General features: G+C 43.1%; 1 protein-coding gene across 1 annotated transcript; it reads right to left on the minus strand.

Moving 5' to 3' along the window:
- Positions 1 to 3,046: 3,046 nt before the first annotated feature.
- LOC102373006 (NXPE family member 3-like) lies at positions 3,047 to 23,707 on the minus strand (the record flags this gene model as incomplete). Its single annotated transcript, XM_025214807.1, has 7 exons — positions 23,255 to 23,707; positions 22,383 to 22,486; positions 21,800 to 21,930; positions 20,902 to 21,075; positions 19,189 to 19,406; positions 6,366 to 7,126; positions 3,047 to 3,120 (listed from the first exon to the last, which is right to left on the minus strand). Coding segments are annotated over exons 5-7 (1,000 nt in total), but the record flags the coding sequence as incomplete, so codon positions are not given.
- Positions 23,708 to 23,882: the final 175 nt, after the last annotated feature.

Below are 23,882 nucleotides of genomic sequence, written 5' to 3' on the forward strand. Positions count from 1 at the left end.
ACACACACACACATATACATATACACACACGTTTCAGTAATCTGGAAGAATTCTCCCAGGTTTGTTCTCTTGGTAGAAACACTTACTTGGAGATGTCTACATAGATATTTGAATGCTGAACCTTGAAAAGCAGAGTCTGCAGTGCTGACACTGTGCAACCAGGGGGCCCTAGTGCACACATCTTGCTCTGCAGACTCCCAAGTCTGCCCAGAGACAGATGGCAGAAGTGCACAGGGCAGCCCTGATTGGCTGACCCAGACTGATCAGTCAGCCTGTGTGTTCTGTTCTGGAGCAGCAGAGTTTAATGAGCAATGCACTGTTTTCATGGGAGGGAGGGAGGAAGGATGGGAGGAAAGCACCCTTGGATGCTGGAAGACTGTGCCATGGCTTCTGTCATTAAAGAATGTGTGCAGATGTTCACTCTCCCTTGAGAAATTCTCTTGGGAGTGATTATTTTTGTTCTGGAGCAGCCATTTTTACCCCAAGAGAAAAATCCTGAATAGCTGTACACTCATGGCTTCTCCTGGGAAAGCAGCGTTTCTCCCAGGAGAAACTGAACGTCTGTATGTGGCCTAACATTCATCAGCTTCTTAAGACAAAATCAAGGAAAACGTAGTAGTGTCACCTGCAGGTCTCAGAGACTAGAAGGAAAAAATGCTGTTGGCCAACTAAAGTTATAGAAAAGTAGGGCTGGAAAGAACTTACGGAAGAACCTCTAGTCTAACCCCCTACTTGAGGCAGGATCATCCCTATCCAAACCAACCCATACAACTCCTTGTCTAACCTTTTCCTAAAACTACACAATCAACCCCGTCACAGAACAAGGCATATTGCCCAAACTCACCAAGAGGACTTATCAGTGTCCCACAGCTACAAGTGCTGTTAAAATGTACTCAAGACATACAAGGAAAAGGGCCATTTCCCTACCACAGAGAAAAGGCAAAAACCTCAAAAGTCCATACCAATCTGACCATGGGATAAATGTCCTTCCTGATTCCAAATGTGATGATTTGTCTGACCATAAGTGGATGGGCAAGACCCTCTAGCCAAGAATTTCTGGGTTTTAGTCCCAGTAAAAGCATTGATTGGCACATCCCAGTCAAAATCCCCAGCTTTGGCTGCAGACAACCTCCAATACTTCTGAGGAAAGCAGGAAAAATAACCTCTTCACCTGTAGCACTAGTTGGGGGGAAAAAATCCTTCCTGGCCTCATGTGGCAACCAGCAAGGCCCAGAAGCAATTAAACCAAAACACTCCATTCTTCTCTGCAACCAGGGGATAAAAAACATGACTCCACTAACCCAGTGGTCAGCAACATTTTTGGGCAAAGTGCCAAAAACACCTACAACCTTGACTTGTAAGATGTTGGCGTGCCAGGGGTGGATGGCAGAGGAGCCACAAGGGGCTTGATCCTTATTCCAGCACTGCAGTCCCTGGCCCCTTCCCCAGTGTCTGCCCTTAGGCGCGCATGCACCTGCCATCCACAACGAGCCAGACCAGGGTTCTGTGGACCATGATGTAGCCATTCACATCCTCTTGGCTGCCTGCCACAGCCAGCCTGCACTCTGGGCAGGCCTCTGCTGCTCACCACAGAGCCTGAAGCAGGTAGCAGGGAGGCTGCAAGCAGCTTCACGAGGGTCCACAGAGCCTGAGACTGACTCATAGCTGGCAGCAGGGTGCACATGCAGCTTGAGGCAGACAGTTGGGAAGGGGCCGGAGCTTCACTGCCACAGCAAGGACCAGGACCCTTGCGGCTCCCCCACCATCCAGCCTGAGACATGCGTGCCAAGCAATGGCACATGTGTTGGGCGTTGCCTACCCCTGTTCGACCTGGAGAGTCAAAACTCCCCTTTATATATCCATTCCCTAAACTTATTCCAGCTGCTTTAATACTCTACCATAACTAAGCTCATTGTGGGGCTCTACTTAATTTTCTGTCTCCTGAGTATGGTACTCTCTGATGTCAGCCTGCTCAGGGCTGCTGAGCTCTCTTATAATATATATGAGAGAGAGAGAGCAAGCGCGAGCGTGCAGTGGGGGAAGGTCCAAAGTTTTCAACTCTTGCCCTTTATAGAGCACTCCAAGCATAGTTACTCCTACATCATCCCTGACAAATACTTGTCCAACCTCTTCTTGAAAATGTCCTAAAACAGATTCCACAGCTTCCCTAGGCAGCCTATTCCACTGTCTCACTGTTCTAAGCGAAGAAGATTTTTCTAGTACGGACTATAAACCTACTTTAGCATGCCTTAATGTCCCAGCCTCTCTGTTAGCAGGACCTAGGAGCAAAAAAGCCACAATATGTCCTTCTGTTTAGGCTAAGCTCTTCAAGGCAGGGATTATCCCTTAAACATCCCCTTGGGCCTCAAGCAACACTTTGAAAAGCCACTAGTTAAGAGGCAAGTCTCTTATGTAATTTCATTTTCTGCATTTTTCTTTTTATTGAGGAACATCTGAATAAAACGTATATGTGCATTGAGTGTACAAGTAAGCATGAACACACAATAGACTGTAAGCTCCTTGGGGCAGGGACTATCTTTTTGCTTTGCATTTGTACAGTGCATATTGCAATGGGATCCTAGTTCAGAACCACCACCCCTATACACTGTGGTTTGGTTTTGTTTGTTGTGGTGTGGGTGGGTTGGGTTCTTTTGGTGCCTTTTTTTGTTTTGTTTTGTTTTTTTAAACACATAGTAAACCATTAACTACATGTTCAGGAAACCTCCAAGATAAAATTCTGAGGAATGATGGGGAAAAGTGTGAAACTGGTTCTGCTAGTCTAATTTAGGAAGGCAGTTATTATAATGTGCATATACTACAGCAGTACCCAAAGGCTGCTGTGTGACACTGTTGAGAGAGAGTTTGTGACAGAAGTGCTCACAACACAGTGGTAATCGATGCATCAACCTTTTAAAGAAAATATGTTTTATAACAATAGCTGTGACAGAAAAGCTACTTGTATATTAATATTTAACTCATGATTATTTTTTCTTTCAATTGATTTAACCATGAATTACAAAACAAAAAACTTGAAAGCTTACTTTACCTGTAAATCTCAGGGGCTTTACAGTCACTGAATCCGGGCCACTGGAGAATACTGGCATTTTGATATTCACATCACTTGAAGAATAATTAAAAAAAAAGGATATATAATGTAACAATACTGCTACACCATGCTAGTTTCTAGCCTCAGTTTCTCGTAACTCATTTGTGCACACACTGAATACAAAATAAGATTTTTTGGTTTTACTTCTAAAATGTTCCTTAGCTTCAAGAGCTCTTTCCAGTATTAATTCCTCCTCCCCCAGGGGGTGCTATCGTGACCTTAATTAGCCAAAATTTGACATCATATTTTAATTTTCACACTCATTTTTACAGGTGCATTCTCAGTGAGATGCATCAGCTCTAGCAATCAGATATCTGTACAAGACAGAGTAAGGGAAGCTACCATATAGATTCTGTAGGATTCAACAGCATGGATATGTTATATCTGACCCACACACCACTGGATTGGAAAGGATGATCTCCAATGCTAAAAGTTGGCCTCCAGTACTCTTATCAGAATAATCTATAATCAGAGCACCACCTTGCATCAAAGTGGATAAAAAATACACAAAAAGCATAAGAAAGCAATCAAATACTGATTTTCTGAGGAACATTTTTGTATGCCAGCAAAATCTGCAAATTAATAAAAAGCAGAAGTGATGCAATCCCTCAAAGAAGAGCATGCTTCCTGGATTGTTTTAAAAGGAGGCCATGAGGAACAGCAGGTGTATGGCAATGACTTTGGAGCTGTCTAGTGCTTAGAGAATTTAACTGGCTCAGCAACGTGATACAAATCCTATAAATTTAGTGCTCCAAATTTGGAAGTCACCAAAAAGCACCCACCTCCCTGCCCCCCCATGGTTTGAAGCCTTTGATCTATTCTGAAAATCTATATTGGGGAATTTATCCTATGTACCAATGATAAAAAGCAAGATTTAAAGGCTAAGTGATTTTTTTTAAAGGACTTGCCTTCCCTGGTTCTCCTCCTCCCCTCTCCCTCCACCAACCCTCCCCAAGAGTTATTTACCATTTCTATAACCCCTTTCATCTGAAGATTTCAAATTAATTTACAAACTTAAACAAGCCATAATTCTCTTTTGGAAGTACTGTTTACAAGCATCATTCAGGTATTACAAGTAGAGGAAAGGTAGAGTAGGGCAGTACCTGAGAGGCTTAATGGTTTAAAGTGGCATGACCTACTTCAAATGGAAGAAAGAAAATTTCATACACAAGGGAAAGGGACAGGAGGAGGGGATGTCACTAAAAGAGGTAATAAGCGGGTTGTTTAGATTAGCGTTTCTCAACCTGTGGATCGTGGCCCAAAAAGCGGGTCTCAGGGATATGTGAAAGGGCTGCAAACAAACTTTAAAAATGGATTCTCCTTTAAAGGAGAAAAATGTGAGAAAGCATGGGTCTTCCCCTGCCGACTGGCAGAGCTCCAGTCTGCAAAGGGTTGCTTGCTTCCCCTGCCACTCCCATTTCTACCCCCTGCCCCACATGAGAGGGCTAAGGCCTAGAAACAGGGGGCAAAAGGTCTGGACTGAGGCTAACTTCATCAAAAATGGCCACTGATGTTTACAAATGGGTCCTGGTACAAAAAAGGTTGAGAACCACTGGTTTAGATCACATGAAATGAACAAGGCAGTGAATACCTGGAGGGATACCAGAATTTTACAGGTAGGTAATCTGAGAGACAGAAATTACTCAAGAATAAGACCCAAGAGAACTGATTTCTTGTTCTCAGGTATAAACACACACTGCATTCTAATGAAACTACATGAGAAAGAGTAGTATCTTTCAGGCTTCCTTCATTTGAGGCCTGCATAGATGCATTACCCATACAAGCACTATTACAAAATGCCTGCTTTCAGCACCTTTTTTGAATGGTATGGCAGTGCACAGACCTACTGATTCAATATAGTGGAGGGAAACTAGTACCACACAGAATGAGGCCCACTGGCATCTATTCTGCATACTAGCAGTCTTCCACCCCCAAACCTCAGAATTAAAGTGGAATCCAGAACACATAGCCACACACACACACACACACACACACACACACACAAAGATTTCGAAATTAATTTATTTTGGCACCTTATGTAATAGATAAGGACCACTTCCCCTTTGAAAACTAGTTACTCAAGAAGAGTTTGCACTGCCAGTTCTTTTCCTCATAATTGAACTGCTGTGAGATTTAGGATTTGAAGGTCATCCAGGGCAATGAAAAATAGACCATGTTATGCCAAACATTTATGAAAGATTATTGTTTGCCAAAATATACATTCAGCACTGAGGTTAGTGTAGTTGCAAAAACAAGAAATAATCAGAAAACATCACCACCATAATACATGATGTTCTACTCCAAAGGTGGCTAAATTGCAGCACAGGTGTCACAAGCCTCTATCTGTAGCACACAGCAAATTGAGGAGGGGACGGGCAGCATGGTAGCAGGTAGGGCAAGAAGCAGAAAGCAAAACAGCAAATTAGGCAGGGATCATAGGGAATAAAGCAGAAAGCAAAGCAGTAGCTCTAGAGAGAAAGGGGATCAGAGTGACACCTGGGGAGGGCATGGGGCTAATTTGTGGCACACCTGCCAAAAAGGCTGGTGTAGTTTGTCTCAGATGATAAACTCAGAGCACAGAGGCTGACCTAATCTATTTCCAAATTGTTTAAGACTGAAACCTGCTGGCAGAGCAGCATGGCTGAAAACCCACATACAAACTGTGGACACACGATGCATTTACATCGTTTTATACAGCAATACATGTTACATAGGTACCTGGAGTGGACAGACAAGACCGCTATAGTGACCTGGAGTGGACAGACAAGACCGCTCTTCTGAGGTCTCTGCCTGTAGTAGGCACTATTACAGCACTTCACCCCAGTGGCCAGAAAGCCAGTAATAGAATCATAGAAAATTAGGGTGGGAAGGGACCTTAGGAGGTCATCTAGTCCAACCCCCTGCTCAAAGCAGGACCATCCCCAACTAGATCATCTCAGCCAAAGCTTTGTCTAGCTGGGTTTTGATGGAGATTCCACCTCTCTGGGTAGCCTATTCCAATGCTTTACTACCCTCCTAGTGAGAAAGTTTTTGCCTGATATCTAACCTAAATTTTCCTTGCTGCAACTGCAATAGCCTGTTTGCACTGAGCAGGTGACCAAAGATGTGAATATATAATCCACACATTATTGTAACTTGCCCAGTGTAAGAGTACATACAGTTGTGTAAAGCTACATTTTGTGCGTCTGCTCCACATTTATGGCAGTGTGAATGTGTCTTGTGTCCACATCCCAACTTACCTATTTACTAACATACTTACTTTTGGAAGAAGAGATTCTCCGCTGCTGTCAGAAGGCCCTTTTGATATCCCCCCTTGGCATGGCTGATTCTGCTGGCACAGGGAAGTTTTCTGGGCTTGTAACAGAACCATGGTTCACCAGTGTAGAGATCAGTGAAGTTGCATACTGGAAGATCTCCGGGCAAACACACATTGCAAACAGTTGTTTCCGAATTCCTTCCAGATCTAAATAAACTTTTAAAGTAAACTCTGTCTGGCTTTTCTTCCCGTAAGCGTTGAAGGACTTGGATCCCTTCGCTAGGGTGGACCAGTGACACAGACACTTTGACCTCCCCTGGCCAGAGCAAAATGAAAAAGACTTTGTAAAAACCATTCTGGTAATCTACAACCCTTCCTGTTGCACCAGCTTTCAGCACAGGAGAGTGGATTCTTGCCTGTAGATAGTCACCACCATACTTCTTTGGTTTGCCTTGAAAATCTTTCATACGGACTAACACCTCTAGCTGATCACCCACCTTGAAACGTGCGTGATGATTTAAAATCACGAAGTCGCTGTGGGCAGGATCAGTACTTCGTACAAAAGGGATTTTGTCTTCAGGGGGTTTTGGCCATTGTATAGCAGCAAGTAAGGATTCCTCTTCAGCTCGTTCTCTTTTGGACAAAATTTGATGCTCGTAACCACAATAAGTCTTGCTGGCAATTTTAGTTGTCCGAGATGAAGACTGCCGATCACCAGGTTCTGTGATCCAATTTAACCCTGAGACTGTGCTGTGATCCAAGTGCTGGGGAGAAAGAAGCCAGAACATTAAATGTTACAAGTGATTAAAAGTTCTGATTGGGAGATCAAAACTACAACCTGGGTTTGTTGGGAGGAGCGTAGCTAGTGACCAAACATCCCAGTTTCCTGAAAATATGCAAGCATATTTCTAAAAAACAAGGTGCCCACCTACTATTTACATAAAGGCTCCTCTCCATTGCTCTGACAATTTTTTAAATGCAATTTAAACCAAAGGATTTTATGGCAACATTTTGGACATCTATGCAATTTATATATTTTAACCAGAGGTCAAATTTATTCCCATTTGGAAAATTAGGGTGTAGGTTTCATAAAGGTCACTAGTCTGATCTAACAGAGGAGAGGAGCCAGAAAGTGTCCCTATAGAACTGAAAGAGATTTTCAAAAGTCAGCAAAGTTTAAATGTTGAATCTGCCCAAGCAGAGGGAACTCTTAAGTTGCTGGGATTTCAGAGACTATTGTCAAAGCCAGTTTTTAAAACATTCAGATGTAAGTGGCCAACAGCAGATCTAGAATTTTGAAAAGGGTGGCAATGGTCAGGATCAGGCCCTTGGACTCTAGAGCTGGCAGGACACAGCAGACACCACTGGCTGCCTGTAGGAAGAGAGGCTGGGCAGTCCAACTCCAGCAGGATCAGGCCCTCAGCTACCATGAACTGCAGGAGCAAAGGAGGAATCCAACCTGGAAGGGTGGCAGGCACAACATACGACTGCACCTCCTATAATGGTGGGTTCCCAATTTCTGCATTTTTGATAATACAGACCCAAGCCTCAGGATTTCTCCTCACCAAGTCCATCCTCCACATATTAGCCTCAATTAAAACTCATGTTAAAACAAGTGTGGTTATGGAGAAATTTTTTCTGTAGATGACAGAACCCTAGAAATCCATACAGCTCATCATTCGTGTAATCTGCTAATTCTCTGTAGTTATCACCGTTAATTCCTCACTGAGATCTGACATCACCAAGGTTTCACAGCCTTACAAAAGATACTGCTATATATTAAAAATTGCACCTAAAATCTATAGTATTCAATAAAGAAATATAAATAGGGATGTATTTTTATTAAAACAGACCTACATTTTCTATTTGCCTCCTCTATTGGTGGATTCAGTAATTTAGTGTATTTTTCAGCAATGTAGGAGAGAAGCTATAGGATCTCAAATCAAACTCATCCATTTTGTCACATGTTAGAAATGATTTAATGAGACAATCTCACAGTACCATTGTATTGACTTTGAGCCTTACCTGTCGGAGCAGGAATTGAGCACATGTGTAGGTGCCCTTACCATGCTTAGTATCGAGGCCAACTGTGCACATTTCATATTCAGTTCTCTTCTGTACATTGACAGGAGAGAACAGAGACAAGAACCCTTACCATTATAGTAAAGCTTACATTTTTTCAGACCAGTACCTTCCAACAGGAGTCCACAAATATTAACAAATTAAGCAGCATGCCCCTGTGAAGTAGTTAATTACCATGTCCAAGTGTAGGACCATAAATGAAGGGCATCCTACAGGATCACCCAGAAAGTCTCTGGCAGAGTAGGGAATAAAATACAAGCAATTCTAGCTCTGTCTTGATCTCAAATACTTTGAACATAAGACTATCCCTTCCTCTCAAATTTAGAGGAGCTCTATTTATAGACAGAAGTTTTTCAACAGAGGCTTCAAAATCCTTTTCCTGATTTTGCTCGCATAACATATGCAGTTCCTATGGTTTACTGGACGGTTGCAACAGAGACAGCTTTTGCAAATATCTAGCTGTACACATTTTCACTGTGGCACACACAGTCTTTATTATACAGCATTTGTTGCTTCAACTGCAGGGATATCTGAGGCGTTATAAATGTAAAAATAACCATTTTTCTCCTTAAATAAACCACACACAGAAGAGAATACACAAGCAGTTAAACAGACAGTAGTTATAATTACATAGGGAATATTCCAATCAACTCACTCAGGAAGACAAAGCTGCCATTTTTAATGCTAGGTTGATACTTTAGGACCATCCAGGTTTTACAAAGCACTGAAACAACTTCCAGCGACCAAAATAGCTTAAACAAAACAAAAACAAAAATCTCCCGCACAACGTACCCATCACCAAAGTGGACTAGCTAAGACAAAACCTTCCTTTGGGTTTCCCAGTGTTTAGTTCTGCCTTTGTGTCACAGATTTACAAGGTTTTGCTCAAGACTCGGGACTTTTTGCAGTTCCTCCTTTAGCTATCCCTAGGGGTAGTGCACCCCAAAGATCCTTCAGCAAGACTGGGTCCTTGGATTATAGCATATTTGTCTTTAGGAAGTCCAAATTACTGTGATTTTTGCTGGGGACTTTCCTTTGTAGGGAGCTAATGCAGCAGAATGCAACTGCAGGGGCATAGGCAGCCTTTCCCAAAGTCTTTTGTTTAGCATGGCAAAAGCCCCACAGCCCATATAGCAGAAGTGCCTAGCCCAACATACCAAAGTTGTTCCCAAATCTATCTTGTTTCTTTGTTTACCCATACTGGACTCATGAAAGTTTGGGGGAGGGTAGGAAGGGTTAGTCTCTAGATATCTGGTCTTTTTGTTCCACACTCTCTAGCTACTCAGTTATTGGGATTTTCATATTTCCTCAAGGTGCTTCATTCTTGAAGGCTCATTTTTGACCAACCCAGACATGCTCTACCGTGTCTCACTTCTGTAGCCCAGGACAAATGTTAACCCCCTTAACCCTAACTAATAAATTACAATACAAATAACAAAATCAAGATGTGTATGTTTATAAAATTAGATTCCCTCTGTTATGACTCAAAGGGTATGATTTTGTGTGCGCTTTGGCACTGCAGAATTATTTCCCGCCACGAGGAGCTTTCTTTGCACGGTGCAAGTCTCAGTTGCAAAGAGAAAACCCCGGTGCAAAGGAGTTCCCGCCACCCGCATGCAAATTTGTGTCCCACTATTGGCTGTTTCTAAATTATTCCCACATGGTGGCTAGCGATTGGCTTGCTAGCCGTATAAGAGGCTTGAGTGGTTTCCGCCCAAGTTGGAGGAGGAGGACTCCACAACCATCTCGTGGAGGAGAAGGAGATCTTCACATCTTGTGAAGAACTCTAAGCGCTGTGGAGCCCAACGAACCCAGCGTGTGCCTTAAGAAGGATACAGGGGCCTGATCAACCTCTAGCCTCTCCCCGTCGCCGCCTGATCCCTCGACGTACCCTTCCCTGCGCGCTTTCGTGGAGAGTCACCTTTTGGACTCTCATCGTGGTATCCAGAGCTCTTTCCGGGTTTAAGAGGCTCGAGTTTTCTACGGGTCTTGTTCGAGCAAGTTTTCTTTATGTTTGTAACTGCAACTTAAGCGAAGTTTTCCTGCCTGCACCGCGACCATCTACGGTGTAAGTAAAATAATCTTTAATCAACCGCTACGCGTCCGTGCCTAATTCTAGTCCGCCGTGCCGAATTCCCCGACCCATGTGCCAGGGCTGCTGGCCACAGCCCGCCGCGCACCCCTGAAAGCCTCGGAACGCTCCTGGCCCGCACACCCTCAATCTTCATACTTTTCATTTAAGCTGCAAGCTCCTTGCGACAGAAATGACCAGAAGAGCCTCAGATATAAGAAAAATTTGTGAATTGTAGAAGAAATGACAACCTGCTCCTCCTTCCCCTTCTTTCAGGGACTCCAAGTTCTGGTCTGACCCAAGCTCTAAGTCACTGAGCAGGTCCCATAGCAGGTCATCTCTGAGTCTCCTTTTTCCAGTCACTCGTATTCATTCCCTACAATGTCACTTGAAGGGAGTGAATTTAGGAAATGTGCCATATGAAGAACTGATGACTGCTGGACAGATCACCATCTTGTCAGACCCATTATTAACATCCGGCTTGCTCTAGAACACCAAAAAACAGAGAAAAGCAATGCAGAAGACTCTCAACACCTAATCTCTTCAAGACCCAAAGGTCTACAAGGATCCCCAACAGTGTCTCCATAAAAAGCTCTCTGCCCCTGTCCATAGATGAAGGCAACATTGAGGAACTCTGGAAGGGGTTTAAAATCACCGTCCCTACAGCCTGTGTTAAATCCATTGGCTATACCACCCCTGGACACCGAGACTGGTTTGATGAGAGCAATGCTGAGATCCAAGCCCTCCATGACTGGAATCTCACTCTGCTTGGCAAGATAGTACCTCATCTCAGTAGCAAAAGGAAGTGTATTGGTTTCTCAAAGTCAAAGTTTAGAGGAGGATCTGGGAATTCAAAAATAAGTGGTGGCAAGATAAAGCCAAGGAGATCCAGTTCTATGCTGACAAACATGACATGCAAAGCTTTTTCCAGGCAATGGAAGCCATTTATGGCCCAACTTCCCATGGTCCTACTTTTCTGCAATCACAGGATGGCTCAACACACCTCAAAGACAATGAATCTATCCAAGCTAGATAGAAAGAGCACTTTTAGGTACTCCGCAACTAGGAGCCAACTGTGGTAGAAACCACCACTGAATCCATCCCCCCAGCACCCTGAAAGGGGATCCCTCACCAACCCTCCTGTCCTAGAAGAAGTGTGGCGTGCCATCAAGGAAACAGAATAACAAGGCTTTTGGACTGGATGGCATACCTGCTGAAATCGACAAGGCTGGTGGCAAGAAACTGGTACTGAGACTCCATGAATTTATTCTCTGAATTTGGAACAATGAAGAGATCCCTGGGGACCTAAGGAATGCTAACATCATGATTATCATCAAGAAAGGAGATAAGTTTGTGTGGGAACTATTGAGGTAATGCCTTCCTTTCCACAGCAGGAAAAATTCTTGCCTGCATCCTCCTGAACCATTCTTTTAACTCTTGCTGAGGAAGTCTTGCCAGAATCTCAGTGTGGTTTAAGATTATCCTGTGGGACAAATGACATGATCTTTGTTGCCCATCACATCCAAGAAAAGTTTTGGAAACATTAGGACCTGTATATGGCCTTCACTGATGTTACTGAGACTTTTGATTCTATCAATCATAGAAGCCTTGTGGAAGGTACTGGCCAGAGATTTGGATGTTCTGAGAAGTACATCAAGGTCACGAGGCTTCTCTGTGACCAGAAGACTGAAACAGTTCTATGTAGCACATCAGAGACAGATCTTTTCATCATCCAAACTAGGGTCAAGCAAGGATGTATTATCACTCTAACTCTATTCTCCATTTTTTGAGAGTCATCCTGGTTCTCATTAAGGACCACCTTCTTCTCTGAATTGACATGGAAGAGCCCTCTATCCATTTGGCATTCAATCTGGATCATTTTTGTTCCATGACCAAAGTACTCAAAACAACCATCCTTGACCTTCAATGCACTGATGACGGTGCCATCCTTGTACACACTAAAGGAAAACTTCAGACTGTGCTGGATGTTTTAGGAGAAGCCTACTGAAGTCTGGGCCTCCCTGAATGTGACCACTTGTCCCCAAATTACCATTGAGGGAAAGACCTTGGAGGTAGTTGAACACTTCCCTACCTCGATAGCCACCTCTCTCAGAGAGTGAACATTGATGAGGAGATCCAATGCAGGCTCCAGTGTACAAGTACCTCATTTGGGAAATTGTTTCAGCATGTCTTTATTAATTTATTCATTGTGATCTCTGGAAAGACACCAAGATCTGCAATGCAGTCATCATCCCCACCCTCCTCTACAGATGTGAAATGTAGGTGACCTAATGTCATCATCTCAAGAGCCTGGAGAGGTATCACCAATGATGCCTCTGGAAAATCCTCCACATCAAATAGGAAGATCATCACACAAACATCAGCATCCTTGCTGAAATAGTTACCAGCAATGAACGGCTGATCCTCAAGCACCAACTATGCCGAACCAGACGCTGTGGATGCCTGACTGGACTCCCAAAGCAAGTGTTCTACTCCCAGCTTAGTAATGGCCTGAGATCTCATGGTGGCCAGAGGAAATGCTATGAAGACGCATAGAAGGCATACCTTTAGAAAATGGATGCTGGCATCAAGAGCTGGGAGAAGCTGGCAGTCAACTGACTCCAGTGGCACTGCAACCTCAACCAAGAGGCAGCCCATTTTGAGGGAAAGTGTCTTGCCCTTGAAGCAAAGGAGACAGAGAGAGAGAGAGGAGGAAGGAAAAGGACAAGAAAGAAGTACAGCCTACACTCCACTGCAAAAAGTCCTGCAACTTCTATAGACAGATCTGTGGGTCAAGGATTGGACTCTTAACTCATCTCAAGATCCATAAATAAGCTGTAGTAGAGATGCATCATCCTTGAATAGAGGGACTGCCAATGACAGCAATATAGGAACGTGTCCCTATTTCAGTCCAAAGACGAAGGGTCTTGCCAAAGCATGAAAAGAGCATAGAATCTCTCTTCATGGCAAGGATGCATCTTAGTATTCATGTCTACTTAACTATGTTTTTATTTACAAGGACCTACTGTATCAATGTCAGATTTAATTAGGAGTACAAAATTGAGCAGTTAGGACAACTGGATGAGGAATCCATTACAAGCATACTATCAATGTTATTTCAGGGCAGGAAAGGTGTTAAAGGATGTTTATGCTTGACTGGGAGAGAGAGCACCTGCTAGTTTTCTCCAGGCTGTTTCCCAGGTCCATCCATATACAGATAACCCTACTCAGAATATAGCCCTAAAACATCCCCTAATCCAAGGGTAGCCAACCTGCAGCACATGTGCTACAAGTGGCATGAGCAACCTGTTTGTGTGGCATATGACAGACTGGGGAGGGAGCAGAAAGCAGAGCGGCAGATTAAGCAAGGGAAGGGGACTAGAACGGCATTCAGGGAGGGTGCAGTGCTTACTTTGTCATACGCCTAGCAGAAAGGTTGGCTTCCCACTATCCTAATCCAATGAGACTATATGGCCTGCTCTGGTGCTGCTCCAGCACTGTGGCCTAGACTGGGGTCTCTTTCTGCACCCATGTCTTTCATATTTCTCTAGTGCCTGCTTCCAGCCCTAATCTAAAAATGCTATCACCCCCTACACAGAAACCTTTCATGCAGCACCATGGACTGCACTAGGGGACTGGCAGGAATCCACTCAAACTCCTTGCAATAAGGCAGGCAGACGGTGAGTTGTTTTTCTTCCTTTTCCTTCAGGCAAGCACTCTCTAGATATTAATGCACTCTTTGCACTGGACAGATTTCTGACTGATCACTGCCACTGCCTGCTTGTTTCAGAGGTTTCCATACTAGTGCCTATTTTGGGTATATCCCCTGAAATCCCAGGCTCTCCCAAGTATCACACTCATCAGCCCATGCTGTTTTTCTGTATCAGCCAACAAGTTATTTCAAGTGCATGGAAAGTACAAACAGCAAGTAAGCAGATAGCAAGACTGGAAAAAATACAGACCCACGGAACTGTGGAGCTCCATACCCAAGAATGGAGCATTTTGAGGAAGTATGGAAAGCCCAACAACTCAGATGCAGAGACTTCAGCTGTATGATCACTGCCAAGCTGGTAGATCAGAGACTGACTTAATGCAAATAGCGGGCTCTAATTCATACTCTCAGACAGGCAGAATAGACCAGGGTCACCATACACACAAGCCCAAGCATATGGGCTGCGTGTAAGGAAAACTGAGGAGTCTGAAGTAAAAGTGGGTAACCTGTATTGAAAGCTTACCCTTAGTGGGAAAAAAAAGGCTGATAAACAGAAAAGAACCTACTAAATGCCAAATGCTTTGGAAGAGATGGACCTTCAGTGCTCCTCTAGTGCCCACTACCCTGATTCAGCTATAATTCTTAGCATGACTTATCACATCTGCAGCAGCCAGTGGCTGCAAACCAGCATATATCACTGTAATAGCGATATAGCTGCAGCAGCACTGGAAATGATCCAGATGACAGACATCAATTTTGAGTAAATGTGGAGAGATTAGAACCCTAGGTCCTGCCCTAAAAGTACTGCATTCCCATTAAACAGAGAAGAAAGATTATTTGGCTGATACCAATGGCCAATTATTAACCAGCCGTATCGGCTGAACACAGTATACAGAACTGTGTACATCAGACACCAAAAGGTCAGTCATCTTATTTGCATCTCATATTCTATTTTATGCTTATTTGTTCTCTGGTTAGACAGGGACAGGTCACTTCAGGTGCTTACTTATCCTAAATGTCAAAGACTAGAGGTACACTGATATATCGGTGCATATCAGATTAGCAACGATAAACAGAAAATTGACACTCTCGGCAATTGACTTTTTTTTTGGCTGGTGTAGCTGATAACGTCACCTATAAATGCCATGTGCATTTGCACAGCTGCAGCATGCGTGTGGCCAAGAATGTAGCCCAGCACCTTGGAGAGCAGTGTCCAGCTGACAAGTCTATGGGACGGGGCGAGCTGTTGGGGAGAGAAGGGGCAGGGGGAAATTGAGGCCCTCATGGTGAGGGAGGGAGTGGGGCTGGGGCAGGGTGTGGAATGGAGCCACAAGCAGCTCATCTAGGGGCCACAGAGGGGTGGGGGGTAGCTCCCCACCACTATGCATACCCCCAGGGGAGGCAGGGGGGGCATGTGCCCCCCTGGATTTGTGTGCAGGTCCAGGGCAGGTTGCCCACTGTGGGCTATGGAGTCTTCCTGGAAGTGGGGGCTGGGTGGCAATAGCACTGGGAGGGGGTGGGGCTATGGGGTGGGTTACAGCCACCTCAAAATTCACCATAGCTGCCAACATTGAGCTGGACTCAATGATCTCACGAGGTCCCTTCCAGCCCTAAACTTCAGTGAATCTGTGATTTCTTTACATAAGAAACAGGATTTCTGCAAAAAGTCATGTACCAAAGGATGTTTTCAAAAGCAACCTGAAGCGTCTCTTGTTCCAAGTACAATTTGCTATAGCATGCATACAAATGCTTATGTAAGCATTGCAAGTCTCAGATAGCAACCTGGTACTCTGCAGACTACTAAGCATTTCCTTTTATGCTGTCCTATCCACAAGAACTGCACCTTGATCCATTGCTATAATGCGGTGCTCAAGATGGGAGCAACTATGCCTTAAACAGCAAGGCAGCAGGCAGCTCCTCAAAAAGCAAAATGGGCAGCTAGATAATTCAATCAATCAAAGCTAAACAGCCAGCTAAAGAAAACTGGTGCTTTTTATCACTAGGGTATTCAAGAAAACAGGAAGTTGCCTTCATCTGCCTATGTATTTTAAATAGCAACCAAACACAATGGAGGCTGCTTTTGAACTGCAATTATGTTCCAATTACAATTATTCTGAAGAGCATCAAAATAAACTGACTGGGAAGCTATACCTACGGAAAAAAAAAATGCTTCAGCAGATGCATTTAGAGAAGTGAAGGACAAGAAAAAGGAGTCAGAACTGCTAGATATTGATTGTGGTATTCTAAAGATTTAAACAGCAACACATTTTTGGCTGGGTTTGTGAGCACTGGATACGTTTGTGGTTATATAAAACAGCATAACCCTCAACTTCCATTTGTTTACAAGGGATCTGTCAAGCTACATACAGTGCACATATTTATACAACAACCAACGAAAAATAGAATGAGTTGCAAGAAATAAATACAAGTACTGTTCCTCCAATACCCTACCGCAAACAAAAATTAAGACACAGCAAGAAGGAAGAAAAAGAGTTAGCATCAGTACCCAAGAATAAACACCACAATGTAGTCAGTGTTAGGACATGTTTGCAGTACAGTATGGTAAAAGGTACCTGCACTTGCTATAAACAGACTAACTCAGGGACCACAAGGATCATCACAGCCTCAGCAACTTGAAACTTAGTTTAGAAACAGTGCGATTAGCCTGCATGGAACTCTGCTGGCTTGCTGATAGCTAATTCAGATACCTCAACACTACCCTGAACAACACGGTCTGGAGGCTGACTGAGACAGGCATGAAATCTATCTTGGGAAAAGTAGGGGTAAAGTCAGTGATGATGCCAGCTTCTCATTTGGTACATAATAGCATAAGGGGAAGGGGGGAGATGGAGAAAGTGATATCTTTTATGTCCTACTCAGTCTCATACAGTGTTCCAAAAGGTACATTCAAAAACTAATTTAGGGATCCCTAAATTAAAGGTAGTATCTATTAGCTTATTTCCCAAACAAGCATTAGATCTGCCTTTAATACAAATCACCCAAAGTTGTGTCAACCTGTAGGAACCCTTGGTAAGTATACCACTGCATGCTAAATGCAGTGAACCGTAATATAGCACAATGGTATCTATATGAGTTCAAGAGGAAAAGCTTGTTCTCAATTTGCAAATACAGGCGTCAAAATATCTGTAAAGAGGGTGCCCACCTAGTGAAGACTAGCTCTGGTTCTGAACAACATAGAATAATGGGAGACAAAAATCTGAGAAGCTTGAGAATTTAAAAACATCTTTGCTAAAAGACAATCTTGATTCATGTATTTTCACTTGCAAAGTTAACGTATTTGTAAAAATATTTTACTACTGTTTGTTTGATTTTCACAGACATAATAAAAAATACTCCAACATTTAGGGATTTGTGGGAGGAGGGAGAAGGCAGGGAAGGAAAATGTGCATGACACACCAGATTTCCTGATACAGAACCAAACAAACATATACCCGCTAAAATAAAAGCAAAATAAAAATTCAATAGTTACAGGATGCTGTTCAGTTAATGTTACCTGAAGGATGCTACATTTTTACTATGGCAGGATGCACACTAAAGTATTTCTAATTATAAATCAAGCTAACAAAAGATCATCTTTCTTTGGAACTTCAGTTTCATTTAGTGAAATATTAATAGAGGCAGTTCTTGATTTACAATGTTTTGAGTTACAATGTTTCACACTTACAATGTTTATAAATTGATACCCTGTTTCAACTTTATGACCTCAGTTTTGACTGTATGATGCTTGATCCAATGCAACGCCATGCCAGCGAACAAGTTCGCTGCATCGCCCATCTCCCTGGAGAACATCTGTCCAAACTTCCTTGGACACTTTCTTTAAGAAAGCAGACAAGACTCCAGAAAAACCTGCAGCCAAGACTCCTGAGAAGACTCCAGCCGAAAACCCTTCAAAAAGTCCAGCAGTCACCTCAAAGAAGTCCTTCCAAATCAATGTGATTGCTATTTACAATATAAATACATTAATGTAGCTATATTACTCAGCTATAATTGATCGAGTACAAAAGTCTGGGTTATTTTTGGTGAAAATAGGGTATCAGGCCTTGTTTCAGGAACCAATCCTCCATTTATAACATTGTTTCCTATGGGGAAATGGGTTCTGAGTTATGTTTTGACTTAAAACATGGTTTTCAGGAACCAACTGCGTCCTAAGTCCAAGAACTACCTGTACCTAGCATCTGCAATGCACACCCATGTGGTAGCAGATCAACTTACTACAATTAGTGTACCTTGATAGCTGCCTATAGACCAACGGAGGACAGAAGATGGACTGAACTCCTGGATGTAGCTGACAAATACTATGAAACCTCTCAGGATAAGTGAAGACAAGATGCGAATTGCAAAGTGGACCAAGCCCCCATCCTACTCCTCTTTCCTTTAGGAACTGCATTTTGAAAACAAAGCAAACCCAGACATACACCAACCGTGTGATTTTAGCACCTTTTTGGACACGACCCACAAAACAGATGGATGACACTGAATTAACAAAAGCGCTTTGGAAATCCTACACCCTTGGAAATCCAAAGAATTTGATTTGAAATCATATGATGCATGAGGAACAAGAAGCAGATCTGTGAGAAAAATATACCACACAAACAGTCAAAACAGAAGCAATGACAATACAGAGCTCTGTGGCAGTGATAAGATAAAAAAAAAAAAAAAAAAAAAAATATCAAGAAGAGCTGACAGAGAAACCGCCATCTCTGCCTTGCATGCCTTAGTGACGCATACAAGTAGTTCAGTTAGAGCTGTATATTGAATTAAGTGACATCAGTTATTTAAAGTTACAGGCTAGCCATCTGCAAGCAGAGCTTGTCACTTCTGTGCAGACTACACATAGAACAGAATTACTGAAGAGTATGTGCACCCACAGCACGAAACAGTAACTGTACATGAACTAATGCAAGCCACAAGCATAAGCACCTTTTCTCTCATTGACTTACCTCTAACTGATGAACGTTGTGAATCAGCACCACGACAGCTAATACTGCCAGCATCATGCAGAAGACGTGGAATCTGCAGAAGTTGGGCCACATTGTCCACTCATGTCTTTCCCATCCATGTAACATGCTGCCATGGTTTCCATAGCCAACAGGCACTGATGTCATTGTAACTCAATATTACAGAGATTTCAGCTGATTTTTTCTGCATTAGTCTTCCCCTGTGAAGAACACAAGAAGATAACAAGTACCACACTGGATCAGACTAACAGTCCACATAGCCCAGTTTCCCTGTCTCCAACAGTGGCAAGAGTAGATGCTTTAGAGGGAGAGCACTGAAATTGGGTACACCTAAAGTAATATAAACCTTGTTCATTACCCTCTCTGGCATCCACCAGGCCTTTAGGTATATGAGACAGTGGGTGCATTTACATGTGAAATTAATGGAACACAATAAGCTCCAGCACATCTCTCACCAGAGTTTACTGCTCCCGGGCACCACATATACACATGCACCTGGGGACACAGCACATTAAGCCAGGTTGCAGCAGCCCTGGATCAATGTTCTGCAGAGAGGGTGGCTGGAGCACACGGGTGCTTCAGTGTGGTGCCAGTAAGCAGGCATCCCCCACACTGAAGCACCCTTATGCCACAGCCAGTCTTCCCAGCATCTACACATGCAATGCTGTGCACTAAAGAACGCTGCCAAGGATTAGTACTTGTTTACAAGTACTAACCTACAGCAGAGTTAATTAGTTTCTTGCGGCCTAATGTAAGAAACATATGTAGACCCCGAGACTTTACCGTGGAGCTAATTAGGCAGATCTGCAGGAAGTGTCTTGTGTAGATGTGCCCAGTATGCTACATTTGAGAAAAGGAATGACTGAACTTTGTGACAAGAAGGAAAGGGGAAAAAATGCATCCAACATCCCAAAAGAGTCCATTATTATTCAATTTAGGTGTAATACTATCAGTTATGAAATTTAGCAATTCTCTTCAGTTTGGAGGCAACCCCTTACACAAAGTGTCAAAAACTGGCTTTATGGTCATTATCCTATGGAAGAAAACTGTTTGATCTCTTATCAGTAACTACAAATAGAAAAATTGTATTTAGAATTTAGCCTCCACATTGATAATCATCATCACCCAGCCCAAAACAACCCAAGAAATTCAGCAGTAACCAGCTATTTCTGGATGCCCAATTAAAGACACCTAAAAAGGGGGACTGATTTTTCAGAGGACAGACAATTCATTACTTTCTGAAAATCATGCCCACAGATTGCTAATCAGTTCTGTAAATCTGAGCTAGAATGACCAAGAAAGAGTACAGTTCCAACCTTGAACCCCTTTTTGGTCTAGACTTCCTTCAAATAAACTGGAATTCTGCTCGAGCAGAGTCAAGCTATGTGAGTTTTCCTACACATTAGATATTTTTGCCTCCAGACATTAATGCAATTTTAAAAGCTGATAATTAGACAGCAAATACCAGAACCTCACAAGCTAACTGAAGACTTCTGAAGCAGTAGATACAGTATGTTTTTCCTGCATCATTAAGTTTGTACATGCTACTCTCACAGTGCTCATCCATGCAAACCCATGACGATAAAAAAAAATTACAATCGGAGAAAGATGTACTGAAATGTTCTTTTAAGTAGTCATTACTATCAATGCTTCTTTATTAATAGTTCATTCAAATTAAACAACACAGTCTTCTACCTATTATGAAATGCACAGAGCCTCCTTAAAGTTGCTGGATGCTTTGGGCCAAGGACTTAACAACTTCTGAGAAATTGTGCTTGCAATCTGGCATGTCCTCAGTTTCATATCTTCCTTCTTTCTTCAAGGACAATCCTGAAAGTCTCATTTTTGGATAGAGGTATACGTTCTTTGCTGTAGTGACATTTACAACGTAGATAAGAGAAAGCAAGTGGAAGGAAAGAGAAGTCAGAAGACAAAATCCTCTTACCATCACATACGTTAAATCCAAATTTATTAGCATAACCACCCAAAAGGTTATCTAATAATTTTGATATGCTGAGATAACAAACAGTATATTTTCTGGCAGTTCAAGACCTTAAGTGAACAGTACTGTATAAATTTAAAGCAAAGATATCACCAATGCAATTACTTATTAAATGTCATTAGGCTGACAATGAATGAAAGATCTGATTATTTCAGTAATATTTTTCAATCATATAAAAGACTACACATGGAATTGCTTTATAAGGATGATATAGTTTATACCTCCACTGCTTTCCAAATGGATTAGAGAGATTAAACCTGGTATATTTTTACTGATGAGTGATCATGGTAAGGGCAAAGTATCCATTTAAAAAATGACCCATAATGTTTTTAAATAACTTCAAACGTGCCAGTGGAAATTCAAGATCTTATTTGAAAGAAATGGAAACCAGGATTGAATACAGCATCTGAAGAAGTGAGCTCAGGCTCACAAAAGCTTATGCTATACCTTTCTGATTTAGTCTTTAAGGTGCAAATATACTCTGCCTTCTAATTGACTTGCCTAACATGATTAACTACCTCTCTTTGTACATTTAAGCAAGACTACAGCACACACATGCCCTGCCTTTGCCATACTGCCAATACCACTCACCTGAAAGCAATTTAAAGACATGATCAAATCAAGACTCAAAATTAGCTTGAAAGGAAGTATGGTGCCACGTTCCTGGAGGAGACTTTCACATGTTTTTCTAAACAAAAGAAACACACTCTGTTGCTTGGGATCTATGGATTTTTAAGAGATACAAAGGTAAAGTACACAGATGTGGATATGACTGGGACAGTGTTAGATGGATATAATAACCATCAAACAAATGAACTAACAGATTTCTTGGTTACATTATAATACATCTTTGGTTCTACCCAGTACCTGTACACCAGAAATGTATACCACCATTCTGATCTCGAAAAAAGCTTCAGAAAACTGCATTAAAAACACCTTAAGCCTGCTGAGAGAAGCATTTTCTCTACCCCAAAGCATATTTAAGGACTAGGTCAGGTTGCATTCAGCCTTGGGCCAATGACGACCAACACAAAAATTTAAAACAGGTCCCATGTATTTCATCATAGCAGTGGTAGAAACAAGACATTGTCCCACTGGAAAAAGGAAATCCCCAGCTTGATGATGGACCAAAGAACATTCACTTCTAATAACTGAAGGACTCCAGATACTGGACCTTAATATAATGTCACATTGTAGGGCTGGCTGAAGCTTCTTTAAGTCATTTGCAGAGGTTCTTCAAGGCTCCATCTGAGCCCAGTGGATGCACAGTAACCAAGGCTTTATGATGGAAGAACACAGAATATAGTTGCTATAACATTTTTCAAAAAACTCTCAACTCCATACCAATTTATTTATCTATCTGCAAATGCCAGAACACAAGCTGGTGTTGTTTAAAGGTCCCCTTTGCTGGCACTCATTTCTGATGACTTACAGAACCCATTTATGATTTCATCCTTTGCAAATAACGTGCCCATCTGATTCTGATATAAATAAACATGATCAGCATTTCCAGCCATCTTCAGCTCTCTTCCTGTCACTGGCAGTCTGTGTAATGATCCATATGAAAGAGAAACTATTCCTGTAACCAGAATTCTTACAGTTCCTCAATATTAAACCTTATGTTTTAGCATTTGACATACAGCTACACAAAGTGCAAAGCAGTTCAAACAGTTAGGGGTTTATAATTTTGTATGCTTATAAGTTGATGCTTTTAGTGTTCCATCTCAATTCTGAATTTTCTAGTGTTGCATTTTTAAAAGGGGGAGGAGGGGAACCAGTACTTTATTGCTTGCCCGATTTCAAGTTACTGCATAGCCATGAGACAATGCAGAAAAGGCTCAGAGGTGTCTTTATATACTATACCGATGTATTGGTGCTCCCTGCCGCTGAAACCCAAGGAAACTGGAACGGGTCATTTTTGGATGGCTGAAAACTGGCTATCCCGGTCCCTTCAAATTTCCTAAGACCTACCTAACCTAAGAACATCTGCCTGAGTAACTACTAAGGTCCACCAAGATAAAAACCTTGTGTAGGCGAGCCACTTACCCCGGCAACTCATTGGTACAACGCACATCATGCCTGCGGTAAAAGGTTGCGCTGACGGAGCTCCTCGGCCGTGGCTGCAACTCTTCTGAATTGCGGCCAGTCGCCAGCTCGCCTGCAAATAAAGAACAACAGCGCTAAGCGCCGGGAGAGCTTCGCGCTGCAGAATGGCAGAGAACCACACGACACGCGTGGGAGAGGGGCCCAGCGGAAAAGCTGGCGAGAGAGAAGCCGTGTCCGACGGCAGCAAGCCGCACTCGGGGAAGGCACGGCCACACACCAGCGGGGACACGCGTGTCAGAGGTGACAAGGGGGAGACAGCGATGCCCCTGCTAGGGGCTGAGGCCCCGACTCCAAACGCCCCCCTGGAGCATGCGGTGCACCCGCTCTGAGGGTGCGCGGGGCTCGGCCTCCGCAAGTACCATCCCTGTCGCACTGGAAGCGGGGCGGCGCCCAGCTCCTACCGGATGTGGCGTCACAGAGGAGCGGGTCTCCAGCGTTCTAGTCCAGCCCTCCCCGCCTCCCCCGCGGCCTTGCCCGAGGGGCTGAGCGGCCCCTCAGCGCTCACCCGGCCCCTGCCCCACGCCATCGGCGCCTGCAAGATGGAGATGCCGGTCGCGCAGCCGCAGCG

Source organism: Alligator sinensis, unplaced genomic scaffold (assembly GCF_000455745.1).
Source record: "Alligator sinensis unplaced genomic scaffold, ASM45574v1 scaffold1286_1, whole genome shotgun sequence".
NCBI lineage: Eukaryota > Metazoa > Chordata > Crocodylia > Alligatoridae > Alligator > Alligator sinensis.